Below are 24,923 nucleotides of genomic sequence, written 5' to 3'. Positions count from 1 at the left end.
CCCGGAGGAGTGCATGAACCTAAACAATATTCCTATCCTCCAAAACTAACCTTGGTCTTTACCGACATTTCTGTGCATCAAAATGAGGATGAGGAGTGTAAAAAGTTGTTGGATAACATCGCCGCTGTGTCCACTTCTGAAAGCCTTTTTTCTACGAAGTGTGGGTTATTGGTTCACCGAAGTCAGAAACATGGTAAGGATAAAATCTACGTACCAAAAAACTTAGGATCATGATGATGCACTACTTCCACGATTCGTATCTAGGAGCCCATCTTGGGCAGTACAAAACCCTGCATCGCATACCGCGCGACTATTACTGGCCCGGTCTCAAAAACGAAGTTTTGGAGTATGTCAAAAGCTGACAGATTTGCCAGCGTACCAAACCTGCCCAGATTCTGCAAGTCGGCCTTGATTCCGCCGATGTAGCCTTGTGTCCCGGGGAAAAATTGTTTGTAGATTATTTTGGTCCCCTTGTCAAATCAAAATCCAATCATATTGGGATTTTTTCTGTGATCGATGCCTTCTTGAAATTTGTGTGGTTGTTTCCTGTTCCCCTGATCAACTCAAAAACAGCCATTCAAATTTTATCTCAACATACATTTGGGGTGTACGGGCCACCTAAAATTTTGGTCTCTGACAATGCCTCCACCTTTAGCAGCCACCAATTCCGTAATTTTTGCTTTGAATGGGGGGGGGTAAATCATGTGTTTCTTGAGTCCTCATCATCCACAGGGGTCTCATGTAGAAAGATTGGTGTTACACAATTACACTGGTCTGATAAATGACAGTAAAAATCTTGGTATATATAATAAAACAAAACGATGAGATGAAATTGATGCCCACTCTTCTGTTATCAATGGAGATATATAAGTCAAGGTCCAGTGTTGTGTGTGGTTGGCAAGGCCATCTAATATTTGTTTATGGCTGATACGCCTAAAGTTGGGTGGTTTGGTTGAATAAAGTTGAATTTTAAATTGAAGTTGTCTAAGCTCAACATAGGTAGTGAAGCCTAAAAAGATAAAAAAGTAAATTTGTGGCCGTATGTGATGGAATATGGGACTCACCTTGTTCAGTGTACTTGTGTGTTGTGAGAAGAGGTGTGGACTGAACGTGGATGGGTATGAGTAAGTTCAGTGTGTGGTAGAGGGGAGGTGGGAGGGGCAGGAAGAGGAGAGGTGGAGGGGAAGGGAGAAAGGAGGGGAGTGGAAGGGATGGGAAGGCAGAGTTTAAGGCAGGGCAGGGGGATGGAGTTGTGGTGTTGTGCAACATAAGAGTGTGTTGTGCAGAGCGTAAAAGATCAATCCATATTAGACTACAACGTCTGTTGTGCATACATTACTCCATCATATTTTACCCATTGCTCATTTAGCTCTAAATGTAAAAAACTGTTAACATCAATTTTATCTCATTGTTTTGGTTTCTTCTTCTTGTTCTTCTATTTAATGACCACACAGAATGACTTTAGTCAGTCCGTCGTTCAGGTCTCTTTGAAGGGATTGTTCGGGCTTTGCGATCCTCCCAGTACTTCTTCAGACACTCCGATCTTCGTGACCTTTCCTCAGTTGAAATATGCATGTTGGTTTGTTTTGTGTATGGGTAAAGCGGAGGTTTGTATTCTTGAGTTTTGTATTCAATTTTATCTTATTTGTCGTGTCTTCTGTTGTAATGCCTATTTCCTTCAGATCCTCTCTTACTTCTCTGATCCATTTACATCCTGTTGTGGTATTTTTTGAGACGAGATTGTGTTGTACTAGTTGTTTCATAAGTCTCGAATCCTGAATCCTCATGATATGTCCAAAGAATCCCAGTCTCCTCTTATGCATAGTATCTGTAATGGGTTCTAGCTCTTTGTACATGACTTTGTTAGGTATTAACTGCCACTGTCCATCTTTCTGGTATTTTTTGTTGATGCAGGTTCTTTCAATCCTCCTTTCAATTTTCTGAAGTCTGTTAGTCTTGGATTGTTTATTCAGGTGAAGAACTGTTTCTACTGCATATGTAGCTTCCGGTTTTAAACTGTGTTGTAGTGTTTAATTTTTGCATTTATTGATAGACATTTCTTTTTGTAGATATCCCATGTTAATTTTTGTGCTTTAGCTAATCTATTTGTTCTTGTTTGGATTGAGATTTTTTCATTTAGGTTATGTGTTATTATTTCTCCAAGATATTTAAATTGAGTTAGTCTTTTGATTTTATTACCATTTATGATAACTTCTTTTAGTTGTGTTGGTTTTTGGGGCAAAATTTCTGTTTTTTTTTTCAAATGATATTTTTACGCCAATTTTATTTGCAATGTTCTGAAGTTCTGATATCTGGGTTTTTGCTTCTTTTACGTCCACTGCTAGTAATGCTAAATCGTCAGCGAAACCCAGGCAATTTGTTTTGATTTTTCGGCCTATCTTTATTTTTGGCGGATATTTCCTAAACCATTCCCTCATTACCATTTCTAGAGCACAATTAAATAATAGTGGTGAGAGCCCATCTCCCTGCCATAGTCCAGTTTTAATTTCAAATGTCTCTGATGTTGCACCCCTAAACTTCACTTTTGATTTGGTGTTAGTGAGAGTCAATTTTATCATGTTTATTAATTTGGGGTGTAGTCCAAGGTGTCTTAAAATTTTAAACAGAGATTCTCTATGGATGCAATCATAAGCTTTCTTGAAATCTACAAATGTTTTCAGCATATTTCTGTTTCTTCTCCCATTATAGTCCATTATCAGCTTAAGACTCATGATCTGATCAGGACAGCTCCTCCAGGGTCTGAAACCTCCTTGATATTCTCCTAGTTCTTTCTCAAGTTGTAAACTTATCCTATTAAGGATGATTATTGAAAATATTTTGTATGTTATGTCTAGGAGCGAGATTCCCCTGTAGTTATTAGGGTCAGTTTTGTCTCCTTTTTTGTGTAGTGGGTGAATGAGGGCTGTTGTCCAGTGTTCTGGTAGTTCTTTAATCCAGATAGAGACAAGTTGTTGATGGAGGGCAACTTTTGCTAATGTTCCTGCATATTTCCAGATTTCCGCAAAGGTCTGATCTTCTCCTGGCGCTTTGTAGTTTTTAATTTATTCAGAGCTTAGTAGAATTCCTTTATTATGGGGGGACTGATGTTCTCTGGTGGTGTTTCTATCGGGGTGTTGGTATCCAAATGAATGAGTTCTGTAGGTTCCTCACAATTTAAAAGCTTGTTGAAATATTTGGCCAGAATTTCTGCATTGTCTTTATTGTTATGAGCCAGCTTACCATTTTCATCCTTCATCAGTAGGGTTGGGGGTTCATATTTTTGGAGCTGCTTTCTGAAGGTTTTGTAATAGTCCCTTGATTGAGTTTTATTGAATTGTTCTTCAATTAACTGCAGTGTGTCCTTATGATTTTGTCTTTTTATCCTTCTTAAGACTTGGGTAGTTTTTCTCTGTTTTACTAGATTTTGATAGGATATTTCTGTCTTTTGGGACGGATGTAACAGCCATGTCTGATGTTTTTTCTCCACTGTTTCATCACATTCACTGTTCCACCACTGGTGTTTTTTACGTGGTTTAATTGGAGCCAGGTCTTCTGCAATTTGTTTAAGGTTGTGTACTAAGTCTTCAAGTTTATCTGTGAGCGTTGAAGTCACCTATTAATAATTTTACATGGTGTTTGGGGATGTTATCTATGGTCTGGTCTAATAGGCCCAAAATTTTTCTGTTTTCTCATGGTGTTTTGGAGAGTTGTTTTTATCATTAGTGGGAGCATGGGCATTTATTATAGTATAGACTTTATTAGATGCCTTTAAGGTGAGCATTGAGAGTTGTGGAGACTGTGATTTGAATTCTTGAACTGAGTTTATTATTTTAAGGTTGACCAAAAGTCCTGTTCCAAATTGTGGAGCATTATTCGTCACTCTCTTCCTGTGTATACCTTTATAAAGTCTGTACCCCTGAGATTCCAAGGCATCCTGGTCAGTGTTTCTAATTTCCTGTAATCCCATGATAAGAATTTTGTGTTGGTCCATTATTAAGTTTTACAATATTAAAATTCTTCCACCGTTTTGATACTTTTTTATTTGCCTTTAAGCAAATTTTTTATTTGTCAACAGTACATGTTTCGTTCCTACTTAGAAACATCCTCAGCTGTTATTAAAGCTTATGTGAATTGCTAAGATTTTAAACACGTTAATTTGCAGGTACATTGATTCTCTTAAAAACTACTAAAATACCAATTAAATTAAATGATATAAAAAACAATGTAGGGGTTAGTGTGTTAATGATATGAGAACGGATGATTACACAGTTGGTCAGCTTAGAAACTATGTCTATTCATTTGAATAGTTGTTAAAAAAGTTTTTCATTTTGTTACATTAAAATGTCTGTTTGTTTGCGGTTAAAAAGTTTTAAAAATGTATGACTTCATGACACTGTTCAAATTGTTGAATGTTTTTTTCTTCCGTTCCTTCCAGGTAAGTTGTTATATATTATGAGTTTGCTTAAAGTGCTTTTGATTGAGTCTAATGTGGAACTTTGAAGCTGATTGCTGATCAATTTTTGGGAAGGGAGCTTGGTCTCAATTTCTGAAATGAATAAAATAAGGAAATGGGAATTTGTTTGAAAACGTGTCTTTACGTAATAACTAAATGTATTAAAAAGTTCTTTACCTTGCTATTGTTAGACTCCAATTCTACTGTGACCCTGGAGGGACGTTTGATGCTGCTTTACGTCTAGTATAGTAATGGTGTGTGTGTTCCGTTGTTTGCTCCTCCTTTCGGGGAGGCAAGGCTGTGGAGAGGGGAGGGGGCGTGTCGGTTACTGTCACGGCTTCAACTTTAGCGGGGGTGGGAAGAGGGGATGTACAAAATGGCGGAGGCTCGGTCTTATTTCTCCTTTTACTATTTGTATTGTGTCTTTTGCCGAAAATGTCAAGACTTGATACTGTCCCTTCAAATATAGGGTTTCTATTGTCAATAGTTTCATTCAGGTTATTGTCCTGATTGCTTTTTTGTTCTAAATAAATATATAGAATTTCTAATGTATTAAGGAGAGCTCCTTTGTTTATTTTATGCAATATAGTTAAATCCTGCTCTATGGTTGTGAATTGATGTCCGGTTGAACTCATGTGTTGGCCCATCGTGAAGTTTTTTTATGTCTTTCAGCATTGACATGCTCTTGGTATCTTACAGTAAAACTGCGCCCTGTTTGTCCGACATAACTTTTTTTACGTTGATGACACTTCAATTTGTAAACTCCTGATTCAGAATGTTTGTTTTTTCCTAGGGAATTAACACTGTTGTAATTAAATAATTTATGCTTTGTGTTATTGCTGGTTGAATATGCGATCTTATAATTATATTTTCTAAACAAATTGGTTACTGTGTATAAGTTAGGGTTATTGAATGTGAACTTGGCGTATTTGTCTTTCTTTTTTGTTTCGGGTGTAAGATTAGGTTGTAATTTCTGTTTGAATTTACCAATTATTTTGTTTATTATTTCTGGTTCAAAACCGTTGTATTGGGCTTGTTTGCGAATAAAGAGCAGTTCTTTTTCTCTTTCTGTGTGTGTAAGGGGTATATTAAACGCTCTATATATGTAACTGTAATAAGCTGACCTTTTTTGCGATTCCGGGTGCAATGAGTTCTTTATTGTAATGGGAGTAAAAGTGAGTTTTCTGTGTATCTTGAAGACAAACTCTTCCTTTTTCCGTGTTATATTTATGTCTAAAAAAATTTATGGAGCTTTCTTTTTCTACTGTAAACTTTATTCTGGAATCAAGTGTATTCAATTTATTGAGGATATCATCAGTTATTCTCTCTTCAATCTATTACGGCAAAAGTGTCGTCTACAAAGCGTATCCATCAACTGAGACTTCTATTTGTCCTATTATTTTAGTGTGTTCGAGGTAATCAAGATAAATATTGGCTAAAATGCCCGAAGCGGGAGCACCCATTGGGAGGCCTTCTTGTCTATATATTTTCTTATTGAAAGTGAAGTAATTGTGTTTCGTAACGAATTTGAGTATATTAATGAAATCTTCTACTTCTGGTATGCCGAGTTGTTTATGTTCAATAAGATTCTTCCTGATAATTTTTATTGTTTCGTCCAATGGAATATTTGTATACATGTCCTTGATATCAAAGGAACATGTTACTTGATGTGGTGTTAATTTAAAGTTTTTGAGTACTTTGCAAAAATCTACTGAATTTTTTATTGGTGTCTTGTTGTGAAAAACATAATGTTTGGTTAGGAATGTATGTACGTATTGCGATGTTTTATAAGTAGGACCGTTGCGGAAGTTTATTATTGGTCTTATGGGAATTCCTTCTTTGTGTAACTTGGGTAAGGCTCTTGCTGTTGCTGTTCATGTTTATCAGTTTTTGGATGTCTTGTTCACTTAAAATAAAGGTTGCGTTTCTTAAAAGTGTTTTTAACTCTTTCTGGGTTTCAGTTGTAGGGTCTCGATCTATTTCCGAAAAAGTGCTATTGCTGAAAAAAAGTTTTTTTTTTTTTTTGATGTATTCCTCCTTATCTAAAACTACTATTGTCCCTCCCTTGTCAGCTTTGGTAATTACTATTTCCTCGTTTTATTTTATTTGATAAACTTGAAGTAGGTTTATTTCTGTTCCCAAGTAGGAACGAAACATGTACTGTTGACAAATAAAAAACTTGCTTAAAGGCAAATAAAAAAGTATCAAAACGGTGGAAGAATTTTAATATTGTAAAACTTAGTGATTAGATTTTTATATGGAAAATGAAGCTGATTACTTGCAATTGGTCCATTATGTCGGTGATCACTTTTAGTTTACCGGTTTGCATGAGTGAGTTTTTATTGTGTGTAGAGAAGTATGTTATCTGCTTTGGTTTGATTCTTGATTTTGTCTCGTTCGTGTATGAGGTACTGGGGTATGTCCATGCCTCCGACTTCATGGTATCTTTTAGGTGGCAGCCCACCGTACCCGAATGCTGCCTTCTCTGAACTCTTGGTTTAGCCGGTGGAGTATTGCTTAAAAGACCTCCAATGGTTGAATGTCAAGGTGTCACCTGTGTGGGACTAGGTCCGGAATTACAACTCTGGATGTGATCCAGTGAGGTGATAATGAGGCCACTCCTCTGGAGTACAGACGCCTTGTGCAGCCGCCCCGCCGCCCCTAACCTGGAGAACAGAAGCTGCATAATGGATTCCAGTGGCATTTCCTCCCCTGTGGGGACCATCAGCCCACCTAAAGGGGCTCATTCGCCTGAAGCCGTTGGCCCCCTTAGGGAGTCAGGTTATTTCCCGCAGCGCAACACTCGCCATTGGCAGTTTTACAGCTGTGTGCCAGACCATCAAACCCTCCTCCTTTCTCATTCCGGACTTGGGACCGGACAATGGAGGATTTTATTATACCGTATTTCACGGCATAATCGTCGCCACCGCGTAATCGTCGCATCCTTTATTTTCAATACAAAAATCGGACTTTAAACCTTTAATTACATAATCGTCGCACGTCCAAATTTTGTTCACTAATCTGGTTAAAAGGTAAATGGAACTGCAACGTAAGTTGCACATGAATGCGCAATTTAAATACGTGTATGGTTTATGGGCAATTTGGCAACACAGTCACGTTTGCGACATGTTGCACAACGTATAAATAAATAATACCGGTATATGTACGACGCATGCCTTACCGGTAGACTATCGGCAGTTTGACAACGTGGTCGCGAGACAGTGTACTATTTATTCACCACCTACATATTATGCTTACCGGTAGGCTATCGGCAGTTTGACAACGTGGTCGCGAGACAGTGTACTATTTATTCACCACCTACATATTATGAGTTCCCATTTGAAATACGTAAGGCTGTAAGTTATCGCTTATCGGCAACGTCGCCAGGAAATACCGGCTAGGTAGGTTGAATGGACCTCGAACCAGCCCTCAGATACAGGTAAAATTCCCTGACCCGGCCGTGAATTGAACCCGAGGCCTCCGTGTAAGAGGCAAGCACGCTACCCCTACACCATGGGGCCGGCTCCTGTGTTATTGCGCACGAAGAGAAATCCAAGACGATAACGCAGATTTCCACAGAATTATTCAGCCGAATTATTTACGATGTCTCAGTTTTCATCGCTAGACTCTTATCTTACTACTACGTCATAAGTGTCCGGGCATGGGATGAAAACTTTTATCCAAGCAGTCAAGATAATTATTATCCAATGCTATTAAAGTTTTATTTTATAAACTCGTCAGTAATGTAATGTAAAATCATCAATAACTGGGAAGAAATATTAACCTAATTACCGTATGTTTAAAAGAAATTGAAAAAAGTGAATGTTTGTTACTGACGTCTCGGAATACAGTCAACTATACAGTAGATCTACACCGCGCTAGCTAGAGCTCCGGTTTGCGAGCTTTGCGCAAGCGCAGTAGTGTGTCGCAACCAACGAGCTAAACTGATAAATTGTTGCATGCTTCCTTGCTGCCTAACAGTATTAGCTGCTCTGGAATGGACAGATCACAGATGCATTTGTTTCAGATTTACGTGATTACTGTAGACATGTGTGCGTGAGAATTTAAGTTTTTAATTTGTGTTTTGGGTGTTTGCAGAAATAATTTGTTTTAATAGTGAACAATTACGGAAAGTCATTTATATCGCAAAACATTAACGTGTGAAGCATTTATAAGCGATTATGGGTAAATATAGAAACTATTCTGCGGGCTTCAAGCTAAGCGTAATTGCCTTCGCTGAACAGCACGGGAACAGAGCTGCAGAAAGAAAATTTTCTGTGAGTGAAAAGTTGGTGCGTGACTGGCGGAAAGTAAAAAACAAGCTGAAAAGCACAAACCCTTCTAGACGCGCGTTTAGAGGTCCTAAAACAGGGAAGTTTCCTATAATTGACGAAGAAGTGTTTAGGTACGTCAGTGAAATACACGTAACAATGGCTGCAGTGTATCATATGAAATGTTACAAATTAAGGGACAGGAGGTAGCGCGCAAACACAACATACCGGTAACTTAGTTTAAGGCGACTCGTGGGTGGATTAAGGGGTTCATGCGACGACACAATCTGTCAGTGCGAAGGAGAACAACACTAAGCCAAAAGTTGCCTGCTGATTACACGGACAAGATTCTAAATTTTCACCGATTTGTCATACGTTTGCGCAAGGAAACTTCGTACTTGCTTTCTCAAATCGGTAATGCCGATCAGACTCCAATCTTTTTTGATATGCCTCGCAACAGCACTATTGCGCTAAAAGGATCACGGAGTGTATTAATGAAAACCAGCGGTAGTGAGAAGTTGCGATGCACGGCAATGCTAGCCATTACAGCTGACAGGAGAAAGTTGCCGCCTTACATCATTTTCAAGAGGAAAACGATGCCTAAGAATATACAGTTTCCCCGTGGAATTCATGTACGAGTGCAACCAAAGGGTTGGATGGACGTAGAACTCATGCTGGACTGGGTTAAAACTGTGTGGAATAGAAGACCTGGTGCACTACTAAAACAACCAGCTCTGCTTGTTTTAGATAGTTTCCGAGGTCATCTCGTGAACGAAGTGAAGCAAATTCTCACTACAAATAAGACACGACAGATAGTCATTCCTGGTGGCCTAACATCTGCTTTGCAGCCACTAGACGTATGTGTTAATAAACCCTTTAAAGACCACTTACGTCGATTTTACGAGTGGATGATGAGCGGCGATCAGCAATTGACGCCCGCCGGAAATATCAGGCGTCCACCCTTGGACTTGTTATGCTCGTGGGTGAAGAAGAGTTGGGATCTTATACCACCTGAACTAGTCTCCAAGAGCTTCAAAAGGACTGGGATTTCGAATGCATTAGACGGTTCCGAAGATGACGCAGTGTGGCAGGGAGACGAAGAATCTGATACTGGTATTAACAGAGGCGAGGACGGCGCATCAGATAGCGAAACCTGCGATAGCGACACCGAAGATTTGGAATACGGTAAATTGCGTACCGGTAAGTCCGCATTTCACAACAAAGCGATAACTTTTTGCAAGTGTAATATTTTAACTTTAATACTCAAATTAATGACAAATTAACTTAATACGTTCATTTTTATTTTCAGGTTGGAAAAACGTTCGCCGAATTGTTGCGAAAAATTATGAATTTTGTTTTAGACTATTTTAATTATTTTGATGTATAAACGCGAGTATTACGTGCATCTTAAAGTTGTATCAAATACAATTTAGTTATAAATACATTTTTTGAGTAATACAAACACTGGTATTAAATATTCATCGTATATTGGTCGCACCCTACAAATTTTTTCGAAAATTTTGGTATAAAAAGTGCGACGATTATGCCATGAAATACGGTATATACCAAGATTTTTACTCTCACTCATCAGACCAATTTTATTGTATAACATCAATGTACCATATTAGACTATAACACCTGTTATGCATTACATTACTCCATATTTTACCCATTGGTCATTTAGCTCTAAATGCAAAAAATTGTTAACCATTTGTACTTTGCATTGCACGTATTATGTACACAGTTTTATGTTATGTACCCTGCCCACTTTGTAACATCTAGCTGATGACGACGCCTTTAAGCGTCGAAACCGGTACTAGTAACAATAAATAACATGTTGTAAGCATCTTATACGACATACGCAGTATTGAATAGGTTGAACCTTTCCTCAATTTAAATTCTTAGATAAGAACAGGCGTGACGCAAGGGGATGGTCTTTCTCCACTCGTGTTCAATTGTGTTTTGGAGAAGGTATCAGAGAGTGGAGGGAAAAGTTGTCCCAAAGCGATCTTCAAAATGGAGCTAAAGTAGGATGCAAAAACACAGGCAACATTTGTGACCATTTGGCATTTATTGACAATGTTGTGTTCCTGCCAGATAATCTTCAGACAGCAATAAAACAGGTGAAAATTATTCAGGAAATAGCTGCTGAAACAGGCTTACGGATATCCTTTGAAAAGACCGGTACATGAATTTGGGAAAGACAGACTCCACTCACAGCATTAAGACGGCTTAAGGGATTGTCGGGTGGGCCATGAAATTTAAATACCTTGGCGAGGTCATTACCCCAAATGATGAAAAGGAAGCATTGGGGAAGAGAGGAAGGAAGATGAAATTGGCATTTAAAACGAGCCAAGATACTTACTCCATCTCCTACCAGGCTAAACAGACACTACTACATAGTAGACAGGCATGCTTTTACACTGCAGAAATACTAGCCAAAATGGAAGATGTGCTGATTGAGAAAAAGGAAAGGAAATTTCCTCAGGAAGATTTTTTGGGTCCTAAGAAACGCTAACTTTTCATTTCTAAGTAACTACTACATCCTACATCTGCTCTAATCTGTTTGTCAAATTCATACCTTGCTCTACCCCTGCTGTTTCTACCACCTACACTTCCCTCAAAAACCAACTGAACAAGCCATAGGTGTCTTAAGATGTGTCCTATCGTTCTGTGTCCAACGGTTTTTGTCATCCACCTGAGGTCAAACAAAGAACTGTATGGCAGTCAAAAATATCACCACTGTTACAAAAAAACGAAGGTTTTCCTTTTATGGTCACCAGAAAAGAATGAACCCAGAAAGATTGGCACACAAACTAATCACTTTACAGGAAAGATGGAAATCTCATCCCCACTGGCTGAAGGAAGTGCACAAAGATTTAGGTTAATGATAACAGACCAGAGGATATAATAGACAGGACTATCTTTAAGAACAAAGTTGTGGGGTTGAGGGATGATCCAGAGAAATAACCTGCAAAACATCTTGGCAGAAGAATGGCTGAAAAGGAACGCGAGGTCGAAAAACCTTTGGTTAAAATGTACACATAACGGCATAAGCCTAAGAGAGGCAGGTAGCTAGCTTGTGTAACCCGTAGTCCAAAGTTGGCAACAACAACGGAAATAAAATAGCAGAGACAACCAGAAAATTAAGCACATTATTGTCCACTGTTGAGTACACATATACTAACCTTTCAGTTTAGTCCTCTTCTTCTCCGGATTCAGATTCTGTAAAGATAAAAATAATATTGTTAACGTCACTCCAAAACCTAAAGAAAGATCTCATTTCTATGGACTGGAATCATACTTTCACCTCCATGATATATAATCTGAATTTGGAATCTGCAGATTAATACAGCAACTACTTTCTCTTTTTACCATAGAAAAATATTCACTATTATCATCTTAGCAAGTTGAAAAATTTCCAGTCAGGTTGCCATTAGCATACACGAATTTGAAGCTGGCAACTTAAGTTTTAATATTTATAAAATATTGACTCTTCATGAATGACGACAGTAATTTCTTAACAGTTTACATTCTTATACACAGGGCGAGTTGGCCGTACGGTTAAGGGCACGCAGCTGTGAGTTTGCACCTGAGAGATAGTGGGTTCGAACCCCACTGTCGGCAGCCCTGAAGGAGGTTTTCCATGGTTTCCCATTTTCACACCATGCAAATGCTGGGGCTGTACCTTAATCAAGGCCACGGCCGCTTCCTTCCGATTCCCAAGCCTTTCCTATCCCATCGTCGCCCTAAGACCTATCTGAGTCGGTGCGACGTTAAAAAAAACACTTTCTTATACTGTGTTCCGGTATTATAAAACTTGCTTCTATTTCTGGTACTGAAGCAGACCTGCCAATCTTTGGAATGGGGAATCAACAATCAGGGTAATCACAGAATTAAGGGCAGCATCGACACACATGCCCCAAATTTTCACTTTTAAAATATGCCTAACCTCAAACAAATGTACGTATTTTAATACCGGTTTAGTTATTCTGGTGTAAATATGATGTTGTAGCACGCCAACTCTTGTGATTGTTTCTCAGTGAATCTTCTCTTGAAACACGCAGCACCATGTAATGCCATCTTTAGTTTATCAATAAGGAGCGATGAAAATGTATTTGTACTTAAGTGAGTACCTAAATTCAGTTTGATTTTTTCTTACAATGCTGAGGATTCTTTCTGTTGGTGTATTACTATATGGCACTGACAAAACAACATACATAACCTTACAGAGTGTTATACTGCATTTCACCACTTTCATTCTTTAAATTTGCAACTTTACTCCAAGAAACATCAATCCTACGAATGCTGAGCAAAGAGCAAGGAGAAAGGTTCGAACAGAATGGAGCAAGAATATGCTGGCAGATTACTGCTGATTACTGAAGAGAGAAAATCCAACTACAGCTCACAAGCGAAAAGCAGAGCAAAAATTTTTCTTAAAATGAGTCAAGATTAAAATTGAAACCATAGATTGTCATTCTAGAACACGTTACCAATAAAACAGTAAGTGCAATGTGGTGTTTACAGATGCTTTTAATTAGTGTTTTTCTTCCAAGCCAGTTTACATATATACAACAGTGTAATACAGGAGTGTTCAGAGGAGTAAATGCAACAAGAATAAAGCATTCCTTACATGTGATAATATAGTAAATTAATCCTGTACGTACGCGAGTCTTATATATTCGATTTTCCAAAGAAACCCAATGTGATGGAGAAAAAGTGAAAGAAAGTTTAAAATTGCAGGCCAGTGTTATGTTTAACAAGGAAAGATGTAAATAGAACTCTGCATTTGTAACACTATTTTCCCCACTACTGAAAAAGAAATTAGTTATTGGTATATTAGCCTTATTCTTCCTATGTGATTCGTGTTTAACAGATTCAATATGCCCTTTTTTTTATTTTTTTATTTTTTGCTAGTGGTTTTACGTCGCACCGACACAGATAGGTCTTATGGCGACGAAGGGATAGGAAAGGCCTAGGAGTGTGAAGGAAGCGGCCGTGGCCCTAATTAAGGTACAGCCCCAGCATTTGCCTGGTGCAAAAATGGGAAACCACGGAAAACCATCTTCAGGGCTACCGACAGTGGGATTCAAACCCACTATCTCCCGGATGCAAGCTCACAGCTTCTAACCGCACGGCCAACTCGCTCGGTAATATGCCTTCTACAATCATCTCTACCCCCATAGGCCACAGAAAAATCGCAACACCACATGCTACAGAATGCGTAGTTAACACCAATTTTTGAGGTTATTAGACACTGCCATTTCTCTGTATATTTATAGAGATACTTTTGAAGCACAGAATTTTTATTTCCTGTCCTGCTGTTAGAATCATAAGCCCACTTCATTTCTGCAGCACTTAACAACAGTCCTTACCCACAAAATAATTGGAATAAGAAAGCCAGGACAAGAACCATGTGTGATAACTGACTGAATGAATATGGCGCCATAATGCAAAGCCATGAAAGGCAAAAAACAAGGATAACCAGAGCGAGGCGGGATCAGAATGCACATATGCACATCGTGATGTCACAATGTCATGTGGTGCTTCATTTAGGATTAAATGTCAGTAATTTTTCACGAGAAAAGTTAAAAAAAATATTGATTAATCATAATAAATGTCTTTATACCATGATATCATGAAATCTGTACAAATTACGGATAATCCGTAATGGTTGGCAGTAATAAAGCTATTCATATATTTCAACCCAAGCCAGTATACTGATAAAAAAGGGTGTTCTTTTGACACAGTGGGACAGAGTTCAAAATCCCTTAACACTCGAACTGCGGCTGGGTCATCTGTGAACCAGTTGTTAGTTCTTTCTGCCCTATCTTCTGCAAAAAATATTTGTAGCAGGTGTGCAGCCAAGGAATATTATGTATTCTCAACGTGTGTCATGTGAAGTGCCATTCCTACAAAGAAACTATATGCAGCATAATGTACATCGTTTGTGCTGATGTCAGATGATTGGTCTCAAAAAATTGAGGAGATGGAAACCTTTCTTGCTATACTGTACATTCGCGATGTCATAAGAGCTAGGGATTAGAACTGAACTCATTGTGGTCAGCGAAGAGGGGCAATCCCATTGTCTACATGTTCCTTATTTGTATGATTAACATTCTACATCAAAATACACTATGTGTATTAAATTTCAAATAAAATATCCAGCGCAGGTACTAGTATATTCCTTGGCAGTACACTTACTACAAATAGTTTTTTGCAGAAGATAGGAGAGAAAGAACTAACAGCTGGGTCACAAATGACTCAGCCGCGGTTCTAGTGTTAACCAGACATCGGAGAAGATTCACACCAAAACTTTTGTAGCAAGATTCCCAAATTTGCTACTTCCTCATATTTGGTGCACTTCTATCATTAAGCACTGTATTATGTCAGAGGCTTGAAGACAATTCAGTTCTAGCATGCCATTAAATGTTAAATGTTTTAATATTTTTCCTGACTAGAGGGAATACTACTTTATAACTTTGATTATATTTGTGAGGAACAAACCTAGTGGTGAGTGACTAGTCTTCCAACTTTAAATTTCATGCTCTGATCTAAAGATATATTCTTAATTACAACAAGAATGAAGTATATTTCTAGAAAGTTCAGGAATATTTTACACTCACCTTCCTCTGCATTCTGCAGCCATTCAACAAACTTCTTCATTTGGTCCAGGAACATCATTTTGCCCTTAACTGAGTGGCCTTCTTTATACCATTTCAGAATCACTTCTTCCGATAATACGTCAGCTACAAAAGAAATTGGAGAGTAAGAAGGGAATGAGGAAATACAACTCAACACATGCATTTGTATTATTTGTAAATGGTTATTTTTAGGTAAAATCTGTTATTCACACCCATACCCCCATGTTACTCTAAGCATCGTACAATATACCTTTATACATCTTATCCATAAAGTGTTCAATACAGGGTCTAATTTTCAGAATTTACAACTGTATCAACCCATCAGACAAGTCCATTACAACTCTAGCTACGGTAATCTTTCATTACCATAATTTAAGTAATACTTGAACACAAAACTTCACATTTTAAGGTTAACAGGCAATTTTGATTTTATCTTTAAATCGCTTCTCATGTGAGAGGACTGTCGATTGATTGAGGTTGTGTTCTACTGAACATAATATTTTATCATAAATATATCACTCATTTGCACAGAAAAAAAGGAACATTTGTATGCAACATGCAAGTACAAACAAAACAACACTTATCCTCAAAGTCCATATTATGTAAATCCCATCAGGCAAAATCTAAAGCCCAACAATATATGAGCCTAAAAAATTAAAATAGGAAAATTGAGTAAAGATAATTTAGAAAAAAAAAAGTATCAGGCATAATTTCCCTAATTTCCTGAAAGGCGCTAACAAACATTGCGTCTTTCCTCACCAACAAAAAGTTCAACTGAAAACTGAAAACTAATACGATGTGGTTACAAAACGAATTAAAATTTCTTCAGAACAAAAAGGCCTTTTTAAATAACCGTTTGTATGAGACTCACCTTGAGGTCACTCATACACTCACAAATGCCCAATGGAATATTTTCCAAGACCAAGTTTATAATACGCTTTTTAATGTGTTACCTCGAAAGCAGACGGCCTTAGAGAATATGTTTGAAGTGCTCGAGCAAATCAAAATCACGTAACACTTCCTCAAAAACGATTAAAGATTCCAGTACTCCCGAGAATCTTATTTTACAGTTCCACGCTCTGCTTGTTAATTTATCGAACACAGTAATAAATGAGGTAGAAAGCATAAAACTTTCCAAAGGTCCGAAACATAAATGGCCGAATGTCAACACACCTAGTATCCCTTCAAAACTAGTTATTGAGACAGAGGTCACTATTAATAAAATGCGGAAGGATTCACAGATGAACTAAGACTGGATGTTAACAGACACCTAAATAAAATATTCACCCCTCCCGGTTTCAATAAAACTAATACAGATTTTCCAGAAAGAAGGAACATCACTGAACTAAAGAAAAAAAATCAAGGATAACCAACTTACTATCACTAGGGCAGATAAGGGGAACGCTACAGTCATATGGAATGAACAGATTATATTGAAAAAACAAAATATTTTTAAAGACAGCACTTTTTCGATCAACAAGGACCAACTCAATTCAGTAGAAACTCAAACAAACACATAAGAACGCGTCTTTTCTTTTAACCGAAAAGGAAAAGTCGAGACTCATTAATATGAACCCTAGCTTACCAACTGCTAAAGTACTACCAAAGATCCATTAAGTCCGATGTCTGCATATGTCCTATAATAAATTATAGGCCAAGCCCTTTGTACAAACTTGCTCAGTTTATTCAACAATTCCTCAAAAACATTTCACTTTTGCTTCTAATAAATCCATTAAGAATACCTCGGAACAAATCAAGAAACTAGACGGATTTGACCCGCAATCATACCATACGTTACACTCTTTCGATATTATTAACATGTACCCAAGCATAATAATGAGCAAGCCTTTTTCTATTATTGAAAATAATCTAAATTCCAATAGTCATTTAAGCAAACTTGAAATCTCTGATTTTATGTCTGTTTTGAAACTGTTAAGAGATAATTATTTTACACTTGACAACGTAGTTTATAAACAAAATGGTTTGGGCATGGAGTCACCGGCCTCTGGTATCTTGGCAGAAATATATTTAGATATCCTAGAGCATAATGCTATTGACAATAATGAAAAGTTTAACAATATCCAGATCTGGGCCAGATTCATAGATGATACTTTTGTTATCAACGAATGTCCTATAGATGCACCGAACACTCTTGTAAACCTCAACAACATAGACCCTCATATCAAATTTACAATAGAATCCGAAATTAACGGTTCCATAAACTTTTCAGATTTAACCATCACTAGACTCCCTTCTTCATTTAAATACCGGTACAAAATTTACAGGAAACCCACCCTTACAGCATCAACAATACAAAAGGAATCAATACATCCCTACTCTCACAAATGGGCTATTTACAATAGCTTAGTTAATCATGCGTTCAAAGTCCCAATGTTGAAAGCAGTCTTGAATAAAGAACTCAATCTCATACACGCGACAGCTAGGTTTAACGGTTATAATGAAATCTTCATCGAACATATTATTAATAAATTCAGGCATCGCTCAATTTCTAATTTAATAAAACAAACCTAAACCTAAATTATTTTTGACTTTCACCTTTTAATCACAACATTTACAGTGTCACCAACATATTCAAGAAACATAACGTTAATATTGCCTTCCGCACCAACAATAGTAACATACATGTTCTTCACAATTCCAACTTAGGGCCGGTTCTACCATCTGCTGGCAAAGTGGCTGGCAGCTGCCCGGGAGGTAAACTACCTGGGGGTGTAAATCGGCTGGTACTTTGGCTTGCGCGCAAGCGCCAAGTAGCTACCCAGAGCTAGACACCGATATACGAAGTTGGCTAGACTGATTTTCAGCGACTTCTCGCTTTCGAGTGTGATGCTATCTATCGTCAGATGTATGAAACTCATTTCGAATGTCTTATTTTCCTGTGCTTGCATCTGCTGATTATCACCAAAAAGCCTAATAAGGGGAGTCTTAAGAGTTATGGACAACGATTTATGTCACGCTTTCGTAATTTAAATCTATGAGCTTCAATATCAATACCTAACTGGGATTAAAATCTCAAGATTACATTTCCTTACGCCAGTTATAACCTGTCATGTAAGGCAGCGTTTCTGAAAAGTATTATAGACTGGTCAAGTCGCTCACTCCGTAATAGAAGGTATGCAGGTTTTTATCGCCTTTCTAATTTACATTAAAAAATTTATTTTCGTTCCCTGCCGTTGTTCTTAACTCTCTTTTACGCGCTTCCACCACCCCCCCCCCCCCCACACACACCCCCTTCCTTACGGACTTATTGCCTTTGAGCATTCTATCTGCAGGCTTTGTGAATTGATTAAGTATCTCCACGATCCTCTATTTGCAACTAGCTCTGTGACTTCTTTTAGTTCCACATGCTTCCATTTATTGATAATGCATTTCATTCTAATGTTTAACTTTATGAAGATAAAGTTGGAAGGTACTGTAAATGTAAAGAACTAATCGGGGTAAATATCCATTCATAGGGAGAGGAATTTGAGAACAGAATAGTTTCCAATTTCTTCGAAATCATTTACAAGAAGACTATGTAAACAACTGATAGGGAATCTGCTACCTGGGCGACAGTCCTATATGCTATAATCATAACATCACTTTCTATAAGTAGCACACATATAAAGCAATTTCCTAGTAGATATAATATTGTGATTAGAACATTTCAATGAAATATATTAACAAAAGAATGTATGAAAAGAGGCATACAGATTAACACAACGCTAATAATGGAAATAGAAAGATTCATCATAGTAAAGACTCGAACCTGCACACCTCGTATTACGAAGCGAGCGTGTTAGCCATTATGCTACGGGAACGCTTGTGATAATTAGGATACATACTATAAATTATGCCTCGTGTCTGAAAACTGAAAAAGTAGAGAATTAAAGCCCATTTGAAATTATTTCCAAATAGATTTTGATTTTATATCCTTTTTAAAGTTTCCTTACGAAAGCTTGATGAATAAAATGTGTTCCCTACGCTACCGATGCGAGAGGCTGGTGTGACTTGCAACTCAAGGGAAGCATTAATGTTCAACATCCTGCAATACAATATTGATCACTGTTACAGTATCATGCTTTTTTCAGTATACTAAGCTAAAGTTGTATGTCACCAGAAATACAGCTAATAACGTTCAACTCTCAAAACTTGCTCGGCAGGTAAAATCTTATTGGGCCCTCGAGGTGGCCGATAAATTACGCGCCGGGTAACTACGATTTATGCTGCCAATAGCGCTACCTGGGAGTGGTCGAACGGAAACATCTTTTTACGTGGAGGGCAAGTTACGCGCTACTTTACCAGTAGGCGGTAGAACCTGCCCTCAATTAACAAATCCAACCTTTTCACAAAGTCAGGTGTTTACAGGTTTAGGTGCAACGACTGTCGGGCAAACTGGTAGAAACTTTAAGATTAGATATGCAGAACATCTGAATGTAATCAAATACAACAGGTTTTCCGCAGTAGGTCAGCACATTCATGATTATAAACACAAATTTAACAGAATAGATCAGGAATTAACAATATTAGATATGTTGAGCAAAGGCCCCTTGCTAGACACCACGCAGGTCTGCTATATACATTTGGATCAATATTTCAACCTGAATGACATTTCTTAAAAGCCCAGAATCTTATTTGATGTCCTCATTTCAGTCTTTAATAGTGTCAAACTTCCCCAAAACAGTTTGTTCTTTCAGATTTTACGTAACATTATCGTGCTATCCTTTCCTACCATGCCCGCCTGACTCAGCCCCTTCCATCGCCCCTCCACCTCTTCCTCCTGATCCGCCCTTCTTTCCCTCCCTTAACATTGTGCTATGCTCCAAGTAAGCTCCAGCCTTCAGTTCCTCTCCGTTCTTCATACAAACAGGCCCATCAAGGCAAGTCCCTTACTTTGAAATTTTTTAAATTTAATGCCCTCTTTTCTATCATTTTAATTCAAAATTGTCTCTCTCACACTTCAGGTCCCGCACTGAATCGAGAACTTTCTGGTTTCACAACAATACTTCTGTCAATGCCGTTAACATGATCCACTTGCTTACTCTATAATTTATTGTTTACCTTATGAAGACCGATTTTACAGGCCACTACCAAGTTACATATTATCAACCGAAGAACAATGTTTTACGTCAACTTTTAGATGTCAACATTCAACATTCATCCAGTGACAGCGCAGGCAGGTGATCGCTCGCTGCAGGGTACCAGCCAAGGCCGAGTGACGTCACGATCGAATGTTCCATTCCTTCGATGTCACTATAGCCAAAATGGGATGTCCGATCGTATTTTGAAGCACATCATCTTGTAGGCCCAAATAATAAATATCACTGTACAAAATCTCAAGCAAATCGGCGCAAAGATGGCCGAGTTATGGAAAATTAAAGAATCTCATATTTTCAGTCTTGCCAGCTGACCTGTGGAGATAAAAAAGGAGCTCGCCAGCCCCGTAGAAAGAATAGTGTGCTTCGTCATTTCCCAGCTGCCACGCCGTACGGGCCAGCTGCGGGAGTATAGTCTGTTATTCTGTCCGGCTAAGGGCCGATGGTAGATGATACGCAATATGGTTCGAGTGTCTAAGTGACGGACGTATAATCGTAGGACTTTAACTTTGTGTGAAGGAAATAAGTTGCCTCAGAAGACTTGTTCAATAGTAATGCAAGTGACAGAATCGGTTTAGCTGATTCACATTCTTTTGACTTGTGAATTTCGTCTTGCAGAGACTGTACATTAATTGCTGTCACGTAGACATTGCTTTTATAAAGAGTGTGATTAACTTGGTGCATAAGGACTGTGCCTGAGTGAAAATCAATTTCTTTTCGAGAGACCGTGTTAAGTTACTTGTAAAAACTGTGCCTGAGTGGAAAATTGATTTGTGTTAATTCACTTCGTAAAAGACTGTGCCTACATTTCTTCGAGAGACTGCATTAAGTTACTTCGTAAAGAATATGTCTTACTGGAACTTAGCTTTTTTCACAAGACTATGTGTTACAATTCATAAACTGTTCCTTTACGAAAACTTGGTTTCAAGTCACGAGACTGCACTGTGATCAATTAAAACTGCCTTCACAGAAACTTTAATGTATTTCAAAGTTTGTGTGTGCTAGATCATTGCATTCACTTCACCATATTCACTACGAACAGTACGAAAGACTGTGTCCGAGGGACTCAATTTATTTCTTTTCTTTGAACTGAGATTAAGTGAAGTTGCATACGGCTGAATCTCAGAAGGTTCCAGATTTTGTGTTGCCTATCATTTAAAGTTCGTCAGTGACTATTTTCATTTACTGAAAAGTGTTAATTTTCATTTTCATTTACTGAACAGTGTTAACTTTCATTATCATCATGGAACTGTGATTTTGAATTTATTTCTTTGAAGTACTTTCCGTCCAACACTATTGACAATGGAACTTGTGCAGTGTCGTGCCACAACCTTCAGTGCAATGCGGTAGAGGAGTTTGACATTCTATGCGAAGCCCATACATTTCTGTACTCCCTTCATGGAACTTTAGTGGAACCCAAAGCTAATAAACCGTTCCACGCTGCACTATCACCAGACGTCAGACTTCAGAGTCTGTTTCAAATACCGAGGGTCGCCAACCGCCGTGGGATGGCGTGGTGCCATGGTGAGGGGAAGGAGTTCGGTGACGTGGAACGCCGCCGACGCACGGCGCTTCCTCTACATCTTTCTGGACACTCAAACACCAACCATTCGTCTGTAAAAGTGATATGATTTATCTGTCTTTCTTGAATAAACTGCAAGTTCCACTTAAAAAGAACTTATTGCACTACCCTTCTCTCTCCAACTCTCTGAGCTTGGACCGTACACGCCCTGGCGTCAACCCATGTTCTCCACTAAGCTCAAGTACAGGCGTTCCTGTTACAATATATATCTTTGTTCATTTGACCTATTGTGGCTGATGATGGTGTCCAAAGACATCGAAACCGGTACCTAATAAAAATGTTGTGATCTTGTATTGGCAACATATTTTGTATTGATATAAGGTGGATCATTTGTACTCTCCTTTATTGTATATCAACAAAGCCGCCATTATTAAAAACAACTGAATAACACAGCACATAGAGGTTACAACCTTGGAACACAAATAAAACAGATGACTACCGACTGCCTACTTCGGCATGTCAGACACGTGGTTACAGATATTACCTTGTTACACTATAACTCCAAAGACCAATAACTTCCAAACAATAACTAACTTCACTGTCAAGATCACCTCTTTATATATATCCTGGCCAAGTTTTCAGAAAGATACATTACAAAGTATAGAATATTCTCAAACGTTCTAGTGCCTGGATGATGATGAGCAACCAACGTAGAGAATAACAGCTCATCATCATCTCTACAAACTTACTTGGATGTCTTAAAATAAATTTAAGCTAACTACAAACTTCGTGTCAACACAGTCTCGCCGATCAAATCTGTATATAACCTATGAACTGTTGACCATTAAACCTCACGAGCAAATATACGCTAACGTTAAATAATATTTGCCTCGCAAAATTGGAATGTTTTTCCTTTACATTTTATATTCAACAATGTACTTTATTTCATATTTATTCACTATATATTAGCATGTTATTTTACTTATACTTCAAACATTGACTACGGCTTTAAGCCATCAACTGTCACTCATAATTATAGACACCTCCAAGTGTACTACCTAAGAATCTACTAGCCTGTTTAAAAATATCATTTGAATGTATTGTATATCTTCACTGTAATGTTTTTTTATATGCTTTCCACTATGTGTTGGATATCTGGTATTGACTAAGGCTTCAAGCCATCTTCTTGCTACTGTACCATCAAATGACGTCCTATTCATCAAGTGAATTACACATGAGTTTATCATTATATTAGATTTTTAGTTATTCATGAACATTTTTACAATAACTGTAAATTTTTTATCTCACCTACAATCATTATCACACACATTTTAGGATAATTTTAACCTGTTGCCTGACAAAAATAATAAGGTTTTGATAGCGACTGAAGATGCCTCACAGTAAGAGGCGAAACATGTCTCATATTTAAAAAATGTTTTAACTTAAATGCCAACATCTTATATTGTATTGAATAGGTGGAAATAAATAATATTTTCCTATATACATTTTATGACACTTTCAATACGTACGAAAAATGAATTTCATCACTTGTAATTAACAATAGGTCGGATAGGGATGTTTTTTTGTGTACTTTGGCTAAGGCTCTAGCTAATGGTATGCTAGGGTTCATGTTAATGAGTTTCTGTTGGTCCTGTTCATTAAATAAAAAAGTTGATTTCTTAATTAAAGATTTTAAATTTCTTTGTATTCTATACCACCAATAACGCATAAGGGTCCGACTATCCCCTCTCCCCTGCCAGATTCACCGCTACCTTTTATCCCCTCTCCAAATGTTAAACAAGCTCCCGTCATTCGTAACAGAGCCCCTCCTATACAGGCAATGACGCAGAAAGATCCGCCCATCCCCTATCCCACTCTAGGTTCCCCACCACTTCTATCACATAAATACAATACTAGGAGCCGAGCTGGCAGACAAGTTAGCAACTCCAAATCAGCAGGACGTACCTATCTCAATAATAACAAGTAACTTCCCATTTAAATGTGATAAGTTAGGAAAGTCACACACACTCAGAATATTCAATTTCCCCTTTCTTCTTTACAGATTCCACTATCTGTACAAATTGATCTAGGTCAAGTGCGACGTTCTATACCTCGCAAATTTGCGTAACATGACGCATGCTTACCACCTACATTTGTAAAAAAGTTCAATCTAATTTTCAACTAGAGCCCACGTTTGACTCCTGCATACGTTCTACGTCTTGCCTGTTATGTTTAAAGCAACATGGATCATTGTATTTTCACAATTTAGCTTGTGGGCACTATTTTAACTCACATTTGGGAAACACAGTGTCACATAAGTTGCATTTTAATTTTCGTTTGTCCGTAGGAATGATGTTCACCTTGGTGCTGTGTTTTTATAGAAAAACATTTACTACTGTTTTTAAGACGAAGATTAAATAATAGTTTCAGACACAAGGTTTTGAATGGACATTGACATAATTTTAAATGTTCATGTTATCACGCTTTTGAAGTATGTTGTTTTTAGTTGTGATGTAATTAGATTTTTAGACTACTGTAATTTTAATTTTGACTAGCTTTTTAATCTGTTTACAACTGTTCACGAACATCATTTTAAGATTAAAATTAATGGCTAAAGATGCTCTTTATAAGAGTGAAACATGTCCATTAGAAGAATTAATTGTATGAAAATGTAAACACCAATAAAGGTGATTTGTATTGAATAGGTGAATAAGAAATACTTATTATAATTGGTGTGATTAACATCATTCAATACGGAACAACCATGAGGATAATGACCTGTAAAGGTAAAGTCTTATCGGGCCCTCGAAGTGGCTGATAAATTACGTGCCGATAGCGCAACCTTGGGAGTGGTTGAATGGAAATATCATTTTATGCAGAGGGCAAGTTACACGCTACTTTACCAGTAGGTGGTAGAACCAGCCCATAAGGGTACAA

At 37.7% G+C, this 24,923-nt stretch overlaps 1 protein-coding gene across 1 annotated transcript in view; it reads right to left on the bottom strand.

Moving 5' to 3' along the window:
- Positions 1-24,923, bottom strand: part of LOC136874012 (protein krasavietz) — a 218,155-nt gene that overhangs the window by 15,505 nt on the left and 177,727 nt on the right. The window contains exons 10-11 of the mRNA XM_067147472.2: positions 15,351-15,473; positions 11,913-11,949 (exon numbers count right to left, since the gene is read on the bottom strand). Coding sequence (XP_067003573.1) covers positions 11,921-11,949; positions 15,351-15,473 — 152 coding nt within the window. The 3' untranslated portion in view covers positions 11,913-11,920. The remainder of the gene's footprint in view (positions 1-11,912; positions 11,950-15,350; positions 15,474-24,923) is intronic.

The sequence above is a fragment of the Anabrus simplex genome, chromosome 5 (genome assembly GCF_040414725.1).
Source record: "Anabrus simplex isolate iqAnaSimp1 chromosome 5, ASM4041472v1, whole genome shotgun sequence".
Lineage (NCBI taxonomy): Eukaryota > Metazoa > Arthropoda > Insecta > Orthoptera > Tettigoniidae > Anabrus > Anabrus simplex.
The sequence above is the reverse complement of the archived record's forward strand: the minus strand, read 5'-3'. Positions and strand labels throughout refer to the sequence as shown.